Source organism: Macadamia integrifolia, unplaced genomic scaffold, assembly GCF_013358625.1.
Source record: "Macadamia integrifolia cultivar HAES 741 unplaced genomic scaffold, SCU_Mint_v3 scaffold337, whole genome shotgun sequence".
Lineage (NCBI taxonomy): Eukaryota > Viridiplantae > Streptophyta > Magnoliopsida > Proteales > Proteaceae > Macadamia > Macadamia integrifolia.
In genome coordinates, this window is record NW_024869435.1 from 504,013 (window position 1) to 522,749 (window position 18,737).

At 35.5% G+C, this 18,737-nt stretch overlaps 3 protein-coding genes across 8 annotated transcripts in view; 2 read left to right on the forward strand and 1 right to left on the reverse strand.

Moving 5' to 3' along the window:
- LOC122068062 (putative disease resistance protein RGA3) overlaps positions 1-2,774 on the forward strand; it is an 11,229-nt gene extending 8,455 nt beyond the window's left edge. For 5 of the 6 annotated variants that reach the window (XR_006136967.1, XR_006136966.1, XM_042631895.1 and 2 more), the window contains 3 exons: positions 560-681; positions 1,214-1,499; positions 1,640-2,774. The gene's annotated coding sequence lies outside the window, so the exon portion shown is untranslated. The remainder of the gene's footprint in view (positions 1-559; positions 682-1,213; positions 1,500-1,639) is intronic. The other variant, XM_042631898.1, reaches the window with a different exon arrangement.
- Positions 2,775-4,779: 2,005 nt separating this feature from the next.
- On the reverse strand, positions 4,780-6,258 carry LOC122068075 (F-box protein At2g26160-like). The gene has a single exon (XM_042631922.1). It carries the CDS (start codon positions 6,153-6,155, stop codon positions 4,995-4,997), a length of 1,161 nt encoding a protein of 386 aa, XP_042487856.1. The 5' UTR covers positions 6,156-6,258; the 3' UTR covers positions 4,780-4,994.
- A 7,998-nt stretch (positions 6,259-14,256) lies between these two features.
- On the forward strand, positions 14,257-18,690 carry LOC122068045 (HIPL1 protein-like). Its single transcript, XM_042631876.1, has 7 exons — positions 14,257-14,480; positions 14,598-14,755; positions 15,260-16,048; positions 16,132-16,345; positions 17,013-17,191; positions 17,890-18,137; positions 18,256-18,690. The coding sequence occupies exons 1-7, from the start codon at positions 14,390-14,392 to the stop codon at positions 18,653-18,655; spliced, it is 2,079 nt and encodes a 692-aa protein (XP_042487810.1). The 5' UTR covers positions 14,257-14,389; the 3' UTR covers positions 18,656-18,690.
- Positions 18,691-18,737: the final 47 nt, after the last annotated feature.

Genomic DNA, 18,737 nt, shown 5'->3' on the forward strand with positions numbered 1-18,737 from the left:
TAATAAGAGGCTTCTGTTCTGACTTCTGATTCCGATTGAAGAGTTTACAATCATTAAGACAGTATGGGTCAACAAAACCTTGGCTATCTGACTGATATTGTGCTTGGGTTCATTGAGAACATGCGATGCTTTGTTGGTAGAGGAGCTAAGAAATCTGAAGACTATGTTTTTACTTGGCAGAGAGAGTTCAGAAACCTCAAATTCACCATGCTTACAGAGATAGTGCATTCATTATGTTGACTGGACTCAGTTTCTGCTCTCATACTGAATAAGTTACCTCAGGTTGCAAATGTTGTATAGAGTTTGCAAAATTGCTTGTGTGTTCAGATTTCTTATTAACTCATTGTAATATATGTGTGTTCATTTAAGTTGGTTAATGATACTGCTTAGTTCTCAAAATTGCTTGACTTAGATTGTTCCAAATTCATGGGAGAGCTAGAAATCACATATCCGTGCAATCTCTACGTCTCTGTAGTTTTTATATCCTTTTCTCATATATTGACTTGACCTGAGCATCCGGCTTTCTTATCCACTATGACCATTGATCTTAAATCTGCAGGTTTCATATAATATCTATGTGGAAATCACAAGGCAAGTTGAATAATTGGCCATTTGATGATGAAATAATTTTCTAAACATGGAGTTATAACCCTTTATAATGCATTTGAAGTGAAGTTGAAGGTAAGAGTCTCATTCTCGTTCTGTGTCTTTTATCATATTTAAGGACCAAGTTTTCCTTCACACAGTGAAGAGAGAGAGCCTCTTAATCCACAAATATCTGACCCTTGGATTGGACGGGAGAAGGTTTGTTTCAAAGTTGTACAATAGAGGACAGGATTTGATGGTGAAACTCACCTACCCAAGAATCTAATCATAGGGTCACATCATGGTGGATGAAGAGATTTCGGGCAACTTAAAAGTGTTCGCCTATTGCAACGGTTAATTTTCACTATTGCAACTTGTTGGTCACAGTTTGAAACTTGGAAACAGCCTCTCCTGTGAAGCAAGGGGTAAGGCTACCTGCATTTGCCCCTCCTAGACCCTGCAGTAGCGGGAGCCTCGTGCACTGGGTTGCTCTCTTTAACAACGTTCACCTTTAGTTAATGACATTGCTATTGTTATTTTGTTCGAGATGACAATATTTTCTTCTGCACTCGACTTTTCAGATTCCTTATACTGATTTCACTATATATAATCAATTTATATTTTGCAGTTGATAAACCTTCCAGCTTTACAAGTATGACATGCAAGTGGAAAAATAAACTATCCACCGCCCTTCTCGACGGATGGATGTGGCGCCTAGGGATGCGAGGCAAGCTGTGGCAGCAAATCATGGTAGTTAAACAGAAAGTCAGTATTTCTGGGTTCAGCAACTTCATACCTTCTTAACTGAGAATGGGATTGCAAACTGAGATTTATTCTTTATTGACGATGAAACAATTATCTGGATATGAACAGAAAGCTAGAAGCCTTCATAATGCATTCAAGTGCAGCTGAAGGTAGAGTTTCATTTTATTAGTATCTTTTATTTAAATATGATGCTTTTATTGTTTTATAAGAGATGGTAATACATATATTTGCCTTGTGACATGTTAGATTCTCTATCTCAATTTTATGTATAATTGTTTGATGCTTGCAGTTGATATAGCCATCCAAATCACAAGTTTGAAACGAAATTGGAGAAATAAACCATCGATCACGCTCGGTGATAGATTGTTGTGGTGCTAAGCGGAAGAGCAAGGAAGGCTTCTTGAAACAAAGTCATAATGGCTCAAAAGAGTGGTGCTCTGTGCGGGTTCAGCAATTCCAGGCCTCTTATCCAAATTGAATTTGGGACTTCCGACTGTGCACCCTTTTGGATTGACCGGTGATATGGCGACGTTGTTATCAATGTTGAATTCCTGGTTTTATTCAAGAAAGCCTCAAACAAAATAGCGAGGGTCAGGGATTGGAATTAAGGTTCTCATAATAACCTCGTTTGGTGCCAAAGATTTTGTGTCATTCTGACCTCTAATGTATGGAGAATTGGAGTTCATTACCCTACTGATCCGGTTGCAATAGTTTGCCTCCCTCATCACCTAAATAAGAGATTGTGCTTCCTTTTTTCATAAGATTGTTTCTCTATGAAGCATTACTTCAATTTCTAGATCCCCGGACAAGACTGATTTGCTCACACATCAATTTAGAATCAAAGTGGTTTCCTTGATATTCTACTGTGTGGCATGGATTTCTTCATCCTAGACAATCTTTCTTTAGGTGAAGAAGGATGCATCAAAGGCTTCCAACTGACTACTAAGATACTCAGAAAGGGCATCCCCATGGCTTCAAGATGCTCTTTGTGCTTATGAGCGGCAGAAAGCTTCAATCACATTTTCTTGGAATGCACTGTATTTAGATCTTTTCAAGCTTGCTCGTCCAAATATTGCTTCTCTTCCTATATGTTGATGTGGTCAGAAAGAAAATCAGTAGATGGGTGAAAAGAAGTTTAATATAGATGCGTGCTTTTTGGGAAATCCAGAACATGCAAGTGCAGGAGGAATTCTAAGAGATTCAGGTGGTGCTCTTGAGGATGTTTTTCCAAGTTTTTGAGTGTTCGCTCTAATATCTTTGCTAAATTTTAAGCTCTGTTTATCTGTTTGAAGTTGGCAAAGAATAAAAGAATTACTCATCTTTGGATTGAATGTGATTCCAATGCAGTAGTTATTTCTGTTCAAACTCGACCATTTCTTAAATGTTTCAGCAGCAGTGGTTATATATTTCAAGCAATTTGTGTCTATCAATCTCATGGAAAATCACCCACTATCATCAAGAAGTGAAGTCCGTTGCAGATTTTGTTAACCAAGATAGTGCATCTTCGCTAGTGTCACTCTCTTGGTCCTTGCATCCTTTGTTAACCCGTCATTATATCATTTGGGATTCTTATAAAAGATCCAGATTTTGCTTTGTAGCCTGCTGATTGTAATGGTTAAGGCAGCTTTTAAGTTGGTTTTTGTCTTGAGGTTTCTACTGATTGCAATGTCGAAGGTGGATCCTTAGGTCAAAAGTGATTAGTCTTGTGCTATGCTTATGGCAATGCCATTGGTGGAGGATCAAGATTTTTCTATATGTAGAATGCCTAGATGTTGTACATCCATGGTATATAATGTTTTCTTTTGTTGACCTTCAGGTAGGAAAAAGAAAAGGTAACCCTAATCCTTTCTTGTATGATTAGATCTTGAATATCCGATGATTACGTGGAGATTAAATCTTGGATGAGGAAATTATGCTTCTCTCCTCAGTTAAATTTGAAATTTCTTACCCGTTTCATGTATTTTGTAGATTTTTTCAACGTACTCACACCGTGAGCGTTAAGTGATGACATAAGTTGTAGCATTTCCTTTTAAACCCTAAACTACCATTATTTTGATTGAGATTACATTATCACCCTCACTCATAATAATAGAAAGAATCTTCGTTCCAATTTTACTGATTTCAATTTGAGTTAAATCAACCGATTTATAGATTCCGTTCTGAGTTTTAAGCTATGACTTAGATGTGTTACTCCATTCTAGGGTTGTCAAACAGTCCATTAGGTTCTTTTTTTCTTCTCTTTTTTTAAATACTAATTTTGGTATTCCGTCAGCGAAAAAAATCCTCTGCTGCGGATGCAGCGGTGCGACGAACATCCAATGGCCGGAACGATATCGGGGTACGTGCCAATGTTGTCAGTTTCTTTTAAAATTATCTTGCCCATTTTCATATCATTTACAATTAAAGGAAGCTGAAAGACAGCGTGGTTATGTGCCCAAACACAGAGGAGGGTTAAATTAGAGGTGTCAAGTCCAAGACTGACACATTTACGAGCCTGACATATTTAGATTTTTTCAAGTCCGACCTCTTTAATACTATTTGAAAAATCTTCATTTTGCCACTTGTAAAATTGAAGAGTAAAGCGAAAGTTCAAGTGGATTTACTTCAATTTTTAAGATAAACAAGAGATTGATTCATGAACAAGCGTCTTTAATAATAGAAAATAAAATTCATGTATTTGTTGTGGTGAATTAATGATGGATTTGCAAGATATGCTTGAGACAGAAATGTGCTTTTAATGGAATATGCTTGTCAGCTTGAGAACTATAACTATTACAGCGAGGTTGGGAAGACTCATTTAGAGCCCGTTTAATGCCTATTTATAGATAAAGTCTATATTTATGATCTTCCATGTTTATCTCCTGAACATGTAAGTCCTCTCCTTGAATAAGAGAAGCACCCACATAATCGACAAACATTTTGGCCTTGTCTTTTTCTGCAATTTACTTCCAAAATTTAAGGTTCCATATGGCCTCAGATAGACAAACAAACAAACAATTTTTATGTCACAACAAGGGCTTTGCTATAGAAGGATGATAGAAGCCATCCTCTGTTATATCAAACAGAAACCCACCCATATGTAGATGTCAAATTGTTGATCAGTTTTTGGTAACCATGTGTCAAAATTTCCTCCTAAAGAGATCAAATCTCCCTGTCTTTTCATTCAAATGTTGTTATTCAGGCCATAATCTATATGGGATTCCCAAAGGTATCCTCTTCCAAAAGATTTTTTCCTGTTAATACAAGTAGCAGACATATGTAAGGTTCTTCTCCATGCAACCTGGTGTCGCGGGTTCGAATAAGGAAACAACCTCTCCACTAGAAGTGGGGGAACTCCTCCCCAGACCCTGCAGTAGCATGAGCCTCGTGCATTGGGTACACCCTTTCACAAGTAGCAGACATGTAAAATAAGAGAGAAGAACAGCCCTGTTGTCACCAAATCCTTTCACATTTCACATTACTGTACAGATTTGAAAACAGGCATTCTTGTTTTCACTAAAATTACATGAATCAGACATGTTCACTGACAGAAATAAATAACCAGAAAGAATATACAAAAGTATAACTCATCTATTTGTTTATCAAAATGTCATAAGAGTTTAATCTACTTATAGTTAACATCAATTCACAGAACTTGATATAGATTAAATTGGACTGGGTGTGATCCAAATTGGCGGTGGCCAATTGAGTTCTCTAGGGTAGCATGGCAATGGCTTGATCCATCGATCACCCATATCGAACAAAGCAACATCAGATCCCCTACTGGTACCCCCCTCCAATGGACAATCCCATAGATCATCAGTGAAATATATGCAATTCCCTTTACATCCAGGGAAATCACTGGCCACAAAAGAAGAAGATGGATCCAAACCCAGAAACAAAATCCTGTCACCTAGGCTCTTCACCTCAGACCACTTGTAGCTGAAGCTGCCACTGCTGTTCTTGATCAAATCCAGCTTATAAACAGAAAACCCAGTTGTTCTGTAATCATAATCTCTGCATTCAGACACTAGCACCGACCGACTAACGACCAACAATTCATCGTTAGACTCCACCAGATACAAATTATGATCAAGAGGAACTGAATCCGGTGGTCTCAGTATCTGGATAACCTTAATCTTAGGAGTAGAATTTCCATTGCCACCAGTAATGTCCATGATTTCAAATAGTCCATTTGATTTTGCAGCAATGATTTGTTGCTTCTTATAGAATATGACATCTATGTAATTACCTGCACTAGGAGTCCTTTCCTTCAATGAAGTCCATCTATTGTCTCCACATCTGCAGAATGCCAATTTCAAACGACCCCTCCAACCAAAAAAAAGATGTCTTTGGCGATCCCCAATTATGGCTATGGCCATGAAATTAGATGAAAAGGGAGGTGACTGTAACACAATCTTATACAAAGATTCAAAACCATTAGAGTTTGACAAGGAAGGAAGCTCTATGTGGGCTTTGGTGAAAGGATTGAATAGGCAAATGGAGGGAGTTCTATCAACTATAACAAGCCAACCATGGCTGGATCCACGGAAGAACTTGCTATGGAACTCATTGGGAAAGTTAAGGGAATAGGATTTGTTCTCATTGATACTGAAGAATTCATTGGGTTTATTACTTCCCTGATCATAAGGGAGCATTAACAGTGGTAGTTGTCTAGGTAAGTGAATTGGAGTCTTTGGTAAAGCAGATTCCCATGAAACACAAACCGCTCGAAATCGAACATAATCAGCATATAGATGAAGGCTCTTTGCAACCTTCTCTAACAATTCCCTTGGAAGCTCTGACCACTGCTGGGCTGATGCCATACCTCTGTGTCTGTGAGTGTGTGTGTGTGTGTGTGTTGTGTGTGAAGAACTTCAATTTAACAGAGGAGCCCATCTGAGTAATACCACCTTCAACTCAACCATTTCCTCCATTCACATTAGGATGATAAGTGGCTTCAGGAAAAGAAAAAATGTAAGCAGAGGAGGAAACAAAAGCAATGAAGTTAAAGCAAAAGCAAAAGGGATATGATTAATGATGATTGGGGGACATAATAGAACAAGAAGACAAGAGTCCCAAAATAAAAGTGCAAATAATTTTTTATTTTGCACTATTGCCAGTCAAAAAGTACATTAAGAATTTAAGACCTATATCTTGGCTGAGACTCATCAAGGACTAACTAGGTATAGGCTTAGCTCTTCTCTGTTAGAAAAACCTATATCTATATTGGCCTAATGAGAGTGTCATTAAGCTATTTTTTTTGCATAGTTTAAGGATTCAACAAAAATGTGGTTTATTGAAGAACACATCCTTTTCTTATTAAAGAATGCAAAGGATGGTTTCTCAACTTTAGAATTCTATTTCTAATTTTCAGCATTTTTAGCCTTAAGAATGGGATTTCAATGAAGGAAATCTGCTCTGGCTTTCCAGTTGGCTTATGTTATGTACAAATCAACTAAAGTATATAATGTAAACTTGGTGTCAGTGCTAGTTGACTGAAGTTCTTTGACAGTCAAATAAAAAAAAGTGATAATTGCAGGGTTGATGATTCTATGCTATTGTGATCCATGAACTGAATTTGAAAATTAGTATTAAGTTGCCAAAGATTAGATTAATAAAAATAAAAATAAATAAACTTGACAAGCCAATGGTGAGTCTGGTGATGATTTGAAAATTAGTATTAATTTGATCCAAAGATTCTTTGGAAAGTGATCTAAGTCAGTCCATTTCAAGACAATCATTTTTCCTCTCACAATAGAATTGATGAATTGTAAGAAAAATGAAAAAGAAACAAAACTAGTACCAAAAAAACAAGTGAATTATGTAATGGAAAAAAGAAGAAAAGTAGAAAGCAAAAGGAAAAAGAATGATTATGGGTTTCATCATGCATCATATGCTTTATTTATTTGAAGAATAAAGAAAATCTGGACATATAAGAGGAAGACATTCCCCTCATTTCACGAAAAAAAAATGTTGAATTCTATATTGATATTAAAAGAAAACCCCGAAAGCAAAAGGGAAAAGATACTTATAGGCTGCATCATATGTTTTACGACTAAGTTTTCTTAATGTACAATAGGGGGAGATAGGTGGAGAGAGATGGGGTCACATCTGGATTCTTTCATCGTTTAGTCATCGATGAAGATAAACTTTATATATATATATATATATATATATATTAGAAGAGAAAGTGTAATTTCATGAAGGCAGACATTTGGAATTTACAAAGATAGAAATTTCAGGGTAAAAATATGATATATCTAAGAATTTTTAGAGGAAAAAGATAAAAAAATAAAAAAAATAATAATAAATTTTCCAACTAAATGGTGGGTCCGGTGATGAAATGAAAATTAGTAAGACATTCCGCTCCTTTTACTCTAAGGAAAAACAAAAAAATGTAAAGTAAGTATTAATAAAAGAAGATAATCCAAAAAGCAAAAGGAGATAAGGATTCTTATAGTTGCATCATATGTTTTATTTACATTAAAACAAAGAGATTCTTGACATGTTAGAGTAAGATATTCCCCTTCTTTCATTTAAAGGGAAAAAAAAAAGTGGTGAATTTTGTATTGATATAAGAAGAAAAATAAAAAGAAAGGTAATAGAAAAGATGCTTAGGTTGCATCATATATATTTTATCGGAAAAAGAAGCCTGTTTGAGAGCGTGGATATATCCATTCACAGGCTCTTGTGAAATGATTGGTTTGTTCTATATGAAAGACAAATCCTGCCCCTATTGATGCATTGGCCCTGGTGTAAGAGCCACACCCCAGATAGAAAATGTTCCCCCATGTTTTATTTACTTGAACGACAAGGAGAATCTGAACATATAAGAGTAAGATATTCCCCTCCTTCCACCTCAATCCCCCCCCCCCTTTTTTTGTTTCTTATTTTTGGAGAGAGAGATATGAATAATTGAAACCTTTAACTTCTGATATTTCTTTCCTTTTTTTTTTTTTTTTGGTGAAACTGAGCTTCCTAACTGTTTTTGGGGTGGATGGTGAGTGAAGGCCGTATTAGATGTCATTGTTCTGGTTCTTGCTGGGCTTAGAAGTGTAGACGATAGTATGGTATTGGACTAGGCCTATCTAATATTGCATACTTTAGTAAACTAGCCATGTACAATAATCATAGGGTTGAACACAGGAGGGCATGGAGTCTTTTTCAAAGAGGAAGGAGAGAGAATGACACATGATGATCACTCCGGCGGCGTGCCAGCTTTTTCTCTCTTAATTAGTTTACTGTTCTCATAAAAAAAAAATACTGGGTACTTTCATTGGGCATATTTTATTAACATTTACACTAAAAAAACATACCAAATGTATATTTTCAATAAAGCATAAATGCAGAGAACTGAAATAATATAAGTATTTTCCTGTTAAGATTTTAGTGTTGCTAGTACAAAAGACACTAGTGCGACTATATATTGGGCCTAGACAGATGCCCATTAAGGCCTAACTAGGTTTATGTACAGGCTGTTAAGAGAAAAATCTATATCTAATGGTCTAATCAGAGTGTTACGGAGGTGTCTTCAGAATTTCCAACTTGGGACTTTGGAGGATAAAATTTTGGAAGGAGATAAGGAACACCGTCAGTTTTTTTGGAGCTAGAGGCTCAATCAATTGAAGAACCGGGATAAAAGAGACATGGGGGACTTTTCTTAGGGGAGAAGGAGAGAGAGAGAGAAACAGATTTTGGTAAAGCTAGCATAGTCAGCCTTATCCCTAAAATTTTATATGAATTTCATTTTATCAAGTTGAAGTAGACATTTCTTTTGCAATAAAAAAGAATTAATCACTATTATCTCACTAGCATTTGTATTTGGAAAATGTTTTTCTTCAGTGCTTGGTGAAGGAAGAGATAGCCAAGATGTACCCCCCCCCCTTCTCCCCTTATATCTCCCCCTTATTGTACAGTGTCGATGGGCCACAGTGAACTGATGCCCGTCCACCGTAGCCTCAAGAAACCAGGTCCTATTTGTATTTTATCTTTGTTAAGACGTTGGGATTATCAAAGTATATGTAGTCCCACATTGGTTTGTGTAGAATCTTGAATATGTCTCTTTTTTTAATAAATTGTTAGACCATTCCCGCCTAAGTAATGCCTTAAGGTTTTGGGTTGGAACCCATGCCTCTAAGTGTTAATTTCATATATTATCCCACTTTTATGTAACAAAAGCCATATGTGTTTTTATTTTTCTTTTGGGGGGGGGGGGGGATTTGCCATTTATTCTCTAAAGATGGAAAGAGAAGAAAAGAAATCTACTATGGAGTACAACAACAACACAACTCAGCCTTATCCCAACTGAATGGGGTCGGCTACATGGAAGAAGTCTACTATGGAGTATTATTATTATTATATTACGACAATAACAACTTAGCCTTATCCCAACTGAATGGGGTCGAATACATGGATCCGATCAAAGACTATAAAAGAAAGAAATGGAAAAAGAAAAGAGAACACCACAACACAAATAGAAAAATCTCATCTAAATAGAGTAGGGTACGTGGATTCTTGCCTTCCGAGAAGGTTTATCTAAGATCATATTTTGGCCATACCTAAACTGTGCATGTCTTTCCGCACTACTTCCCCTATAATCATTATTTGGGGTACTAAGATCTTGGGGCACACACACATACAAAGTTACATATTTTATGCCCAGCCCAAACGCAACCCAATCCAGTCTAGGCCCATTCCTAAACTACCCAACGGCCCATATTCATTAACTAAACTAAACACCGAACATTAGCCCCCTAATGATTATTAGTAGTGGTTATATTTTAGATTTTATGAATGAATAATGTAATATTTTGTACATATTGATAAATTAAGTGAATTAGAATTAAATATAGATTTGATTGTCTTACCATCTTCATACAGAATATTGGGTAAGGGTAAGAGACTTTCTACCGCCTGGAAGAGTTAGACCAATATCTTACCCTCTATGGAATTAGGGCCCGTTTGATAACGTTTCAAGAAACGCGTTTCTGCCGTTTCTATTTCCAGAAACAGTAGAAACGGAGCAAAAAGCGTTTGATAAAACTGTTTCGTTTCACTTATTTTTAGAAATAGAAATAGAAATTTTTACTTATTTATGGTTCAAGAAACGACCTAGGCGAAATAAGTTGAACTTGTTTCACCGTTTCTAGAAACGACTTGTGGTAATTCTTTCACTAGTTACCATCGACTTTTAAAAACATGACTTATCAAATACCTTCAATTCTGTTTCTGTTTCTAGAAATGGAAATTTATGTTTCTACCATTTCTTGAAACAGAAATGGTAGAAACGTTATCAAACGGGCCCTTAGTGTAGGGGTATCAAAATCCCAGCCCAACCCTAAAGTCTCTTAACTCAAGCTAAGCCTAGCCCATCCCTAAGGTCTTTTAAGACAAGATTATAAACAGTTTTGGTCCTTGGCCCATAGAGGCGATTTCAATTCCCTTAAGCATTGACAATGGATGTATGAAATTTGAAAAAAATATTATTTCATTAATGGTGAATAAAAATGCAATATCTTGATTATATTACTAACTCCAAATCATTCCATATTTGATTTAAACAAAAAATACATTTTCCTTTGCATCTAAATCTCTTGGATTTTAAAAGTAAAATAAAAATTACACCTAAAAACCATCATTACTTAATATAATAAGAAACTTAAGTAGTTTATACAATCATGTTAGATAATGATTAACAAAATTTCTTTTTTAAATTTAAAAATTTTCACTTCCCATCCCTAGCAACCAAATGAAGCAGAAAGGCATTTGGAGGCATTTATAGAGACAATGTTAAATATCCTATCAGATGTCTGGAAACTCTAACCCATAGGTTCAATTATTTGTGGTCTTTGAGTTATTCTGTTTTGATGCTGAGGATCTAGTTCAAACTTATTATTTTTGCTTTTTCATTTTGTTATGTAGTAAATAATATATTTCTATAGCTTTCAGGACATTTTCACTTTTTTTCTTTTTCCTCAGTAAGACACTTTCTCTTTCTAATCCTCCAACATATGAGGGTAAGACCTTGGGGTCTATGTGTCCACAAGATTTATGACCTATCCAACTTGTTATGTGGCCAAATTATGTGTTCACCCATAGATTACATAGTTGATGGGCCATCTAAAAATGATTTCCCTAAAAAAATTATGAGAGTGACAGTGTAATACATTCCTTAACGCTTGCTAAAAAAATGGTCATGTAACTGAATTACAGGTTGGAATGCCATCGTGCCAATTAAAAATGGCTTCCTCTTATCTGTCACATGGCAGTTTACATGGCATTCAAAGTTAGTACATAGCTAACTTCCCCCGTCCTCTATGTAGAAATTTTTCCAAATTTGAGTTCGAGAAATATAGAAAAATCATTAAATAGGTAAAATTCAAAGATATAAAGGTAAGCAAATTGACCATAAAAATGCACAAGGAATAGATTTTTTCTTAAACACTTTTTAATTGAAAAAGCCAGGTAGATGCTATTAGAAACATTTGAATGGCAAAGTTGACACATGTCATACAATGGATCCTTAAAAATTGACATGGAAACCACTCTTATGTAACATATATATACCATAGGCAATCTCTTAGGGGCGACCATTAGAAAACTAAATTAGTGTGAAGATGTCAACCATTAGGAAACTAAGTTGTCATGAGGAAGATGCCAATTAATGAAGATCTAAAACAATGAGAAAGACAAGTAATATATGGTGGGAAGATTCAACTAATGAGCATCCAAAAGAAGGAGAAAGATAATTAATCTACTTAGTGTAGAATCACTACTAGAAAAATCTTATATATCTTAGTGGACTATTATATGGTCGTCTTAATAAGATTAGGTGTAAGCACATTTGAAAATTTATTTTATGAACTATGCACAAACAAGGACCATTATCCGTATAAGGCAAAGAAAGAAAAAACTGTTGCCTTATGTTTATGTAAATGATAAGCAAAGGCCAAAAAAAGAAGGGAAGTGACATCCAAGAAGAAAAAGATTGAAATTTTTTTTTATCATTGTTAATTAGATCGTGTAACAAGATCTCCTTCTTTCTCTTCCCTAAAAAAAAGTTATGAAATAAGGAATCCCCTTTTGTCACCCCAGCTTTGAGATCACTCTATGATCCATGGGTTCTACGGAGAGGAATCTTATCCTTTGTCTCATACCACATAAAGCATAAATCCAATGCACATGACTTGCAGATCCACTAGGCTCAAGATTAATCTTAGTGGATGATCTTCTACTCTTGAACCTAAGTTATTAAAATATATATATATATATATATATATATTTTAAATATTTATATTCATGAATATCCCTTCTTTTTAGGGTCTCCTAGTTCTCATCTTCCCTCCACCCCTCATTAGAATAGGATAGATCTAGATTAGGTATCATCTAAAAAAAAATAATACAAAATAAATATATATATATATTTTTTTTTTTTTTTTTTTTTGAAAATGAATGTAATTCAAATGTTTAGATGCATTGAATCAAATGATTTCAAAACTTATTCCTCTCTATATCTTTTACAACTCTAAGCTTTTCAAAATGAAATTTTGATCCTTTATGGACTATTAGGTGATATCATAACATGGCTGCCACTTGGGTTCTAAGAAATTCAAATATTCCTCTTTTTCTGGGATTTCTTCTTGTTTCATATTAAACGATAGAAAAGAAAAATTTTCTTGTATATAGGATTTTCTATTATCTTTTAAAATAGAAAAGCTACATTTGGTTGCAAATATATATAAGAGGAAGGGAAATGAAATTTTCATATTTTAAAAAGAAACTTTTATATTATTACTCCATATGATCTCATGTGATTGTATAAATTACTATTTCATTTTTTAGCCATATTTAGTAATGACACATTTTACATATTATAACATAGGGTTTTGAATGTAAAGTATAGTGAAATTTAATAACCAAATATGGAATAATTTGAAATTAATAATATAGTCACATGGGGTAATGATTACAAACATTTCTTTTTTAAGTATGAAAATTTCACTTCACTTCCCTTCCCTTTAATTCCCCTCATATCCAAACGGAACCGAAGAGAAAAAATCATGTAAAATATAAAATCTTACAACAAAACAAACAAGGCCTTTATATAAAATTTTCCTATTCATATTTTTCTTCTCTTAAGCTAAGAGGGGAACCAAAAATGAAAAATTGTGGTTACACTAAGGTTTTTCCAAGCTTGGCAATTCGCCCCAAATGATCTTAGTTATCTAACAATGAAATTCCTCGTGAATTAACTACATGTCGAGTTCAATCACAATCCCATACATGTATTTAATTATCGCCACATACTTTTATTTTATTTTTGATAGATTATCCCCACATACTTTTGCCGGCATATAAATTTAGTCTTATATTTGACCTTCTTTTTTTTTACCATTATTTTGACTTCCTTTATATATTTAAATTTGGATAGAGCTGAAATTCTACAGGGTCTACTTGTGCACCAAATTTTGAGACCCACTAGAATTTCCATGAGCTTAATATTAAAATGGGACATGTTAGCTATATAAGTATGTGCTGATGCTAACTAAATCTTTTAAAAAATATATACTAAATATGCTACCTACACCCTTTGACATTTTTATTTCCAAGTGGAACTAGAACTGGAACTGAAACTGAAACTGGGAATGGAGCTAGAGCCTCCACCAGTTTGAATACTTGTATTGTTTAATCACTCAGTGTCTTCAAGCTATCCTCACTTGTGCCGCCAAACACAATATCTTTGGATAAATCATCTCAATGGTCCCCTCAACAACAAAATATTAGTTATTTAATTTTCATATAGTGAGGAGAGGGGGGAAAAATGATGGGTTGTCTGATTTGTACATTAGTGGAGACTTTCACAACTCAGAAAAAGCATTTTTCTTCTCCAACCATTTGTCCACCAGATAGTTATATATTGGAAGACAAAGGCATTGATGTCATAGTCTGAGGTTCTTTTTGAATCAGTCTTAGAGAGAGAGAGAGAGAGAGAGAGAGAGAGAGAGAGAGAGAGGGAGCCTTTTTTGGTTGCTGTTTGTTTCCACTGAGACTGAGAAGGATGAGTTGTGTACTTGGCATTCTCTGCTTCTTTGGGCTATTGCTGTTGCTTCCTGGTCTTTCTTCTTCACATCCCTTATGCACTGACTCAAGTGGGTCTCCCTCTTTCTATCTCACTGCTTTATTATTATCTTTTCTTGCAAACATTTTTACAAATGCTTTGTTTGCAACTCTTAGACTGAATTCTGTGTTTCTTTGAATGTAAACAGCTGCACCTTTGACTCTAAAGACACCTCTCACCTTCTGCCCTTATAAAGGTAGTGTCTGTTGTAATGCTACCCAGGATCTTCAATTGCAGACACATTTTCAGTCTATGAACATCTCTAGTCCTACCTGTGCTTCTCTTATGAAATCAATTCTCTGCGCGGTAAGCCTTCAATCTTGGCCAAGAAAATTTGATTACTGATAGACCCATAAAATGCCCATTTGTTAATACTGTACTTTGAATTATATACAGTGCATTTTGTAATCTGTACTAATTAAAAATAGCTTCTGGATTGCTGATGGTGTCTGCATATCCAATTAGAAGTTTTCATTTTCGCATATTACCCAATAAGTAATAGTGCAATAAGTGTTCCACCAACACTCAACTTTTAAACTTACAGGCCAAGATCATTATTTAAATGAAAGGAAGAATCATAAAAGCTGAACCTGTGATTGAAACTATTGTATTTTATAACATTTATCAATTTTTTTTCAGTTCAAACTTCAAAGCCCTTTCTGGAAGTTGATTCACTTGATATTTTAATGTGAAAACAAAAAGGGGCCTAATGTGTTGTGTTCTAAATGTCATTGCATGTATTCATTGTTAGATGTACTTTTATCTGTTTACAAACTTCCCTCATAATATTCAAATTTCCATGGTTTGCAGACTTGTGATCAATTTTCAGCTGAGCTATTTACAATTGATTCTGGGCCTCGGTCGTTTCCTGTTCTATGTAACTCTACCATCTCAGTAGGTTCATCCCAGTCTAATGGTGCAGCAAATAACTTTTGTGGAATGGTTTGGGATACATGCTATAACGTGTCTATGTTGAATTCCCCTTTTGCCTCATTGCAAGGCAGTCAAAATGTGAATTCCACTTCTTCCAAACTTGCTGATCTTTGGCAATCAAAATCTGATTTCTGTAAAGCAGTTGGCGGAGCTTCTAGTAACGATGCAGTATGTTTTGATGGTCAACCAGTTTCACTAAATAATACTGAAATTTTGCAACCCCCGAGCGGTATGTGCCTTGAGAAAGTTGGGAATGGATCTTATATAGATATGATTGGTCATCCTGATGGATCTAATCGTGTCTTCTTAACTGAACAGCAAGGTAAAATCTGGTTGGCAACTGTTCCTGATGTGGAATCTGGGGCAACATTAGGACCTAGTGAACTGAGTCCATTTCTAGATTTATCGAATATAATATCTTTTGATTATGATTTGGGTTTAATGGGTATCGCGTTTCATCCAAATTTTGTGAAAAATGGCCGCTTCTTTGTTTCATTCAACTGTGACAAGTCGAAATGGGATGGATGTTCTGGGCAGTGCTCATGTAATAAAGATGTGAATTGTATTCCTTCAGAAGTTGCTCCTTCTAATGATGGTTCTCCATGCCAGTTTTTTAGTGTCATCTCAGAATTTTCGGCTAATGGTACTACGTCGCAATTTTCATTGGTATGCTTCTTATACTTCTGTATACTAGTTGTAATTCTTTCTGGGGATATCCAATTGAATTTCTATTGTTGTGTTTTTTCCAGACTACAAGCAGTAATCAATTAGAAGTTAGAAGAATATTTACGATGGGCCTTCCATATACAAGTCATCATGGAGGTCAGATTCTCTTTGGACCCGATGGATATTTGTACTTCATGATGGGAGATGGTGGAAGTGCTGGTGATCCCTACAATTTTTCCCAAAACAAGAAATCTTTGCTTGGAAAGATCATGAGGTTCGACGTGGATAACTTTCCAAGTGAGTAGCATGGCAGAATAATCTTGGCTGCTTTATTTTGTTTCCTATTTTTAGAACTGTATCTTGCATTCTCTGTTCTGTCAAGGATATTTGACCAGTGCTCTACCAAGAAGTAGGGGGTAAGGCTGTTTACACTTGCCACTCCCAGACCCTGCAGTAGCGGGAGCCTCATGCACTGGGTTGCTCTTTTATATTGAATCATTTTCTCCTTCAATTTTGGTTCCTATTTTTCCTAGTTTTGAGTTCCATCTGTGGGTTCACATAGGGCAGCTAAATATGAATGAAAGGTCTAACGCGATTATAGAACCTGTAGGAATCTATTTTCTTAGTTGAAGAGGTGATTCATCACCATTTTCATCTGTTTCTCTCTGGTTCTAAATGACTCAAAATACGACTTTTAACTCATTTTTGCTCTCCAGTATGAAGCTAGGAATTGTGAAGCATTAAAAAATTTGTTCCTTTTCACTAAATTTGATTAAGAGAAGTCAGTGGGGAAAAAAAAAAAAAAAAAGTGAAAGCATATCTGTATTTTTCATTCACTTGACAGGTTTGGTTGTTTAACTCCTTAATGAAGTAACATGAACACAAGATAATATCTTTATTTGCTTTGTTTCTGTCTTATACTTTCTAGGTCATTCTTGTAACATACTGGCTCTTGTGTTTCCAGGTAAAAAACAAATAAATGCACTCGGTCTGTGGGGAAACTATTCTATCCCCCAAGATAATCCAGTTTCTGAAGACAATGAATTGCGGCCTGAAATTTATGCTATGGGGTTTAGAAATCCTTGGCGATGTGCTTTTGATCCAGAGAGGCCTTCCTATTTTCTCTGTGCAGATGTTGGCGAGGTTCGGAGATTATTTTTCTTCTACTTGTTTTGACATGATTAAAGCTTTTGTTCTTTTTTCTTGTGACCCTGTGTTAGAATTTCAGTACATATTTTCTGCTAGGAAATTTCTTTTGATTTTCAATGTGACAAAAATAGTGTGATCAGCTGAGGTTCAGAATTAGATGATCAGAGACACCAATAAGTTGTGTCAGTCACTGACTGCCTGACTGATTCATTTCCTTAAAAAGGGTATAATTCACTTGTCTTGATGGGTTGAAATGGTCCCTACCACCAAACAGAATTGGTTAATGTAAATGCATCCAATCACTTGTTAAAGTAAAAAATCACTTAGAAAGCTGGAGTTGAGTAGAAGGGATATCTACCAATGAGAAAGTAAGTGAATTGTTAGAAATCCAGGGAAGGTTCTTGAAAAGTGTTAGAAACCTTGAGAAGGTGAATGAGGTTTATCCTTCTTAATAACTATTAACGAACTCCATGGCTGTAGTAGATTGCATCAATGGCAGTGAACGTTCATTAGGGAGGAAAACTTTTACTCATCTTTCTCATTTTCTGAGTTCAGAGTACACTGCATACAGTTCTGATGTCTCTAGGCAATCTGCATTTGTTCTCCTAAGCTTCTTCTCGAGGATTTCAATGATTTACTAATATCTTAGTTGTTAACTCTATTTTCTACTCACCATCATTAGAATCTTACAGGATAAATATGAAGAGGTGGATCTTATCACAAAAGGTGGAAACTATGGATGGCGTGTTTATGAGGGTCCCTATGCTTACAATCCTCATGTATCTCCTGGTGGAAATACATCTGCCAACTCAATAAATCCCATCTTCCCTGTAATGGGATATGACCACTCTACTGTAAATCAGAACCTACAAACAGGTGGGGCAGCAATCATAGGTGGTTACTTCTATCGGTCCATGTCTGACCCATGCACTTATGGAAGGTGAGGTTGGGTTTGTCTCATCATGTTTGAATAATTAAGAGCAATTTATGAACTGAATTTTTTGTTGCTGGAGATTTAATTTATCCTTGTTATTCATTTATCTTCAATCGATTTTCAGGTACATATATGCTGACTTCTATGCAGAAGCTATATGGGGTGGTATTGAAAATCCAGAGAACAGTGGAAACTTCACCAGCAACCAGATTCCTTTCACATGTGCTCATGACTCTCCAATGCAATGTAAATTCACAGAAGGAAGTAGTCTCCCTGCTTTGGGTTACATAAACTCATTTGGGGAGGATAATAAGAAAGATGTTTATATTTTTACCACTAATGGTGTATACAGAATTGTTCGTCCAAGTCGCTGCAACTACATGTGCTTGAAGGAAAATGTTTCATCCATTGCAACTCCTAGTCCTTCAAATTCCCCCTCATCTGGGAGCTCATTAAGGAAACAGTATTATGACCTTGTGCTTTTGTTCTCTCTATTAATGCTTCTTTTAGGGGTTATTTTCTGAGCTTTTTTTTGGTGATGTTCTGTTTTATATGGAGAATCTTGTAGCAAATTGAAGGAGGGGGGAGAAAGGGGGGGGGGGGGGG

What these genes read in the sequence shown, in the direction of transcription:
- LOC122068045 (XM_042631876.1), top strand. Translation starts at nt 14,390, where the DNA reads ATGAGTTGTGTACTTGGCATTCTCTGCTTCTTTGGGCTATTGCTGTTG. An exon ending in CGACGTGGATAACTTTCCAA is followed by an intron (nt 16,346 to 17,012) that starts GTGAGTAGCATG and finishes TTGTGTTTCCAG; the next exon opens with GTAAAAAACAAATAAATGCA. An exon ending in TCTGTGCAGATGTTGGCGAG is followed by an intron (nt 17,192 to 17,889) that starts GTTCGGAGATTA and finishes AGAATCTTACAG; the next exon opens with GATAAATATGAAGAGGTGGA.
- LOC122068075 (XM_042631922.1), bottom strand. Translation starts at nt 6,155, where the DNA reads ATGGCATCAGCCCAGCAGTGGTCAGAGCTTCCAAGGGAATTGTTAGAG.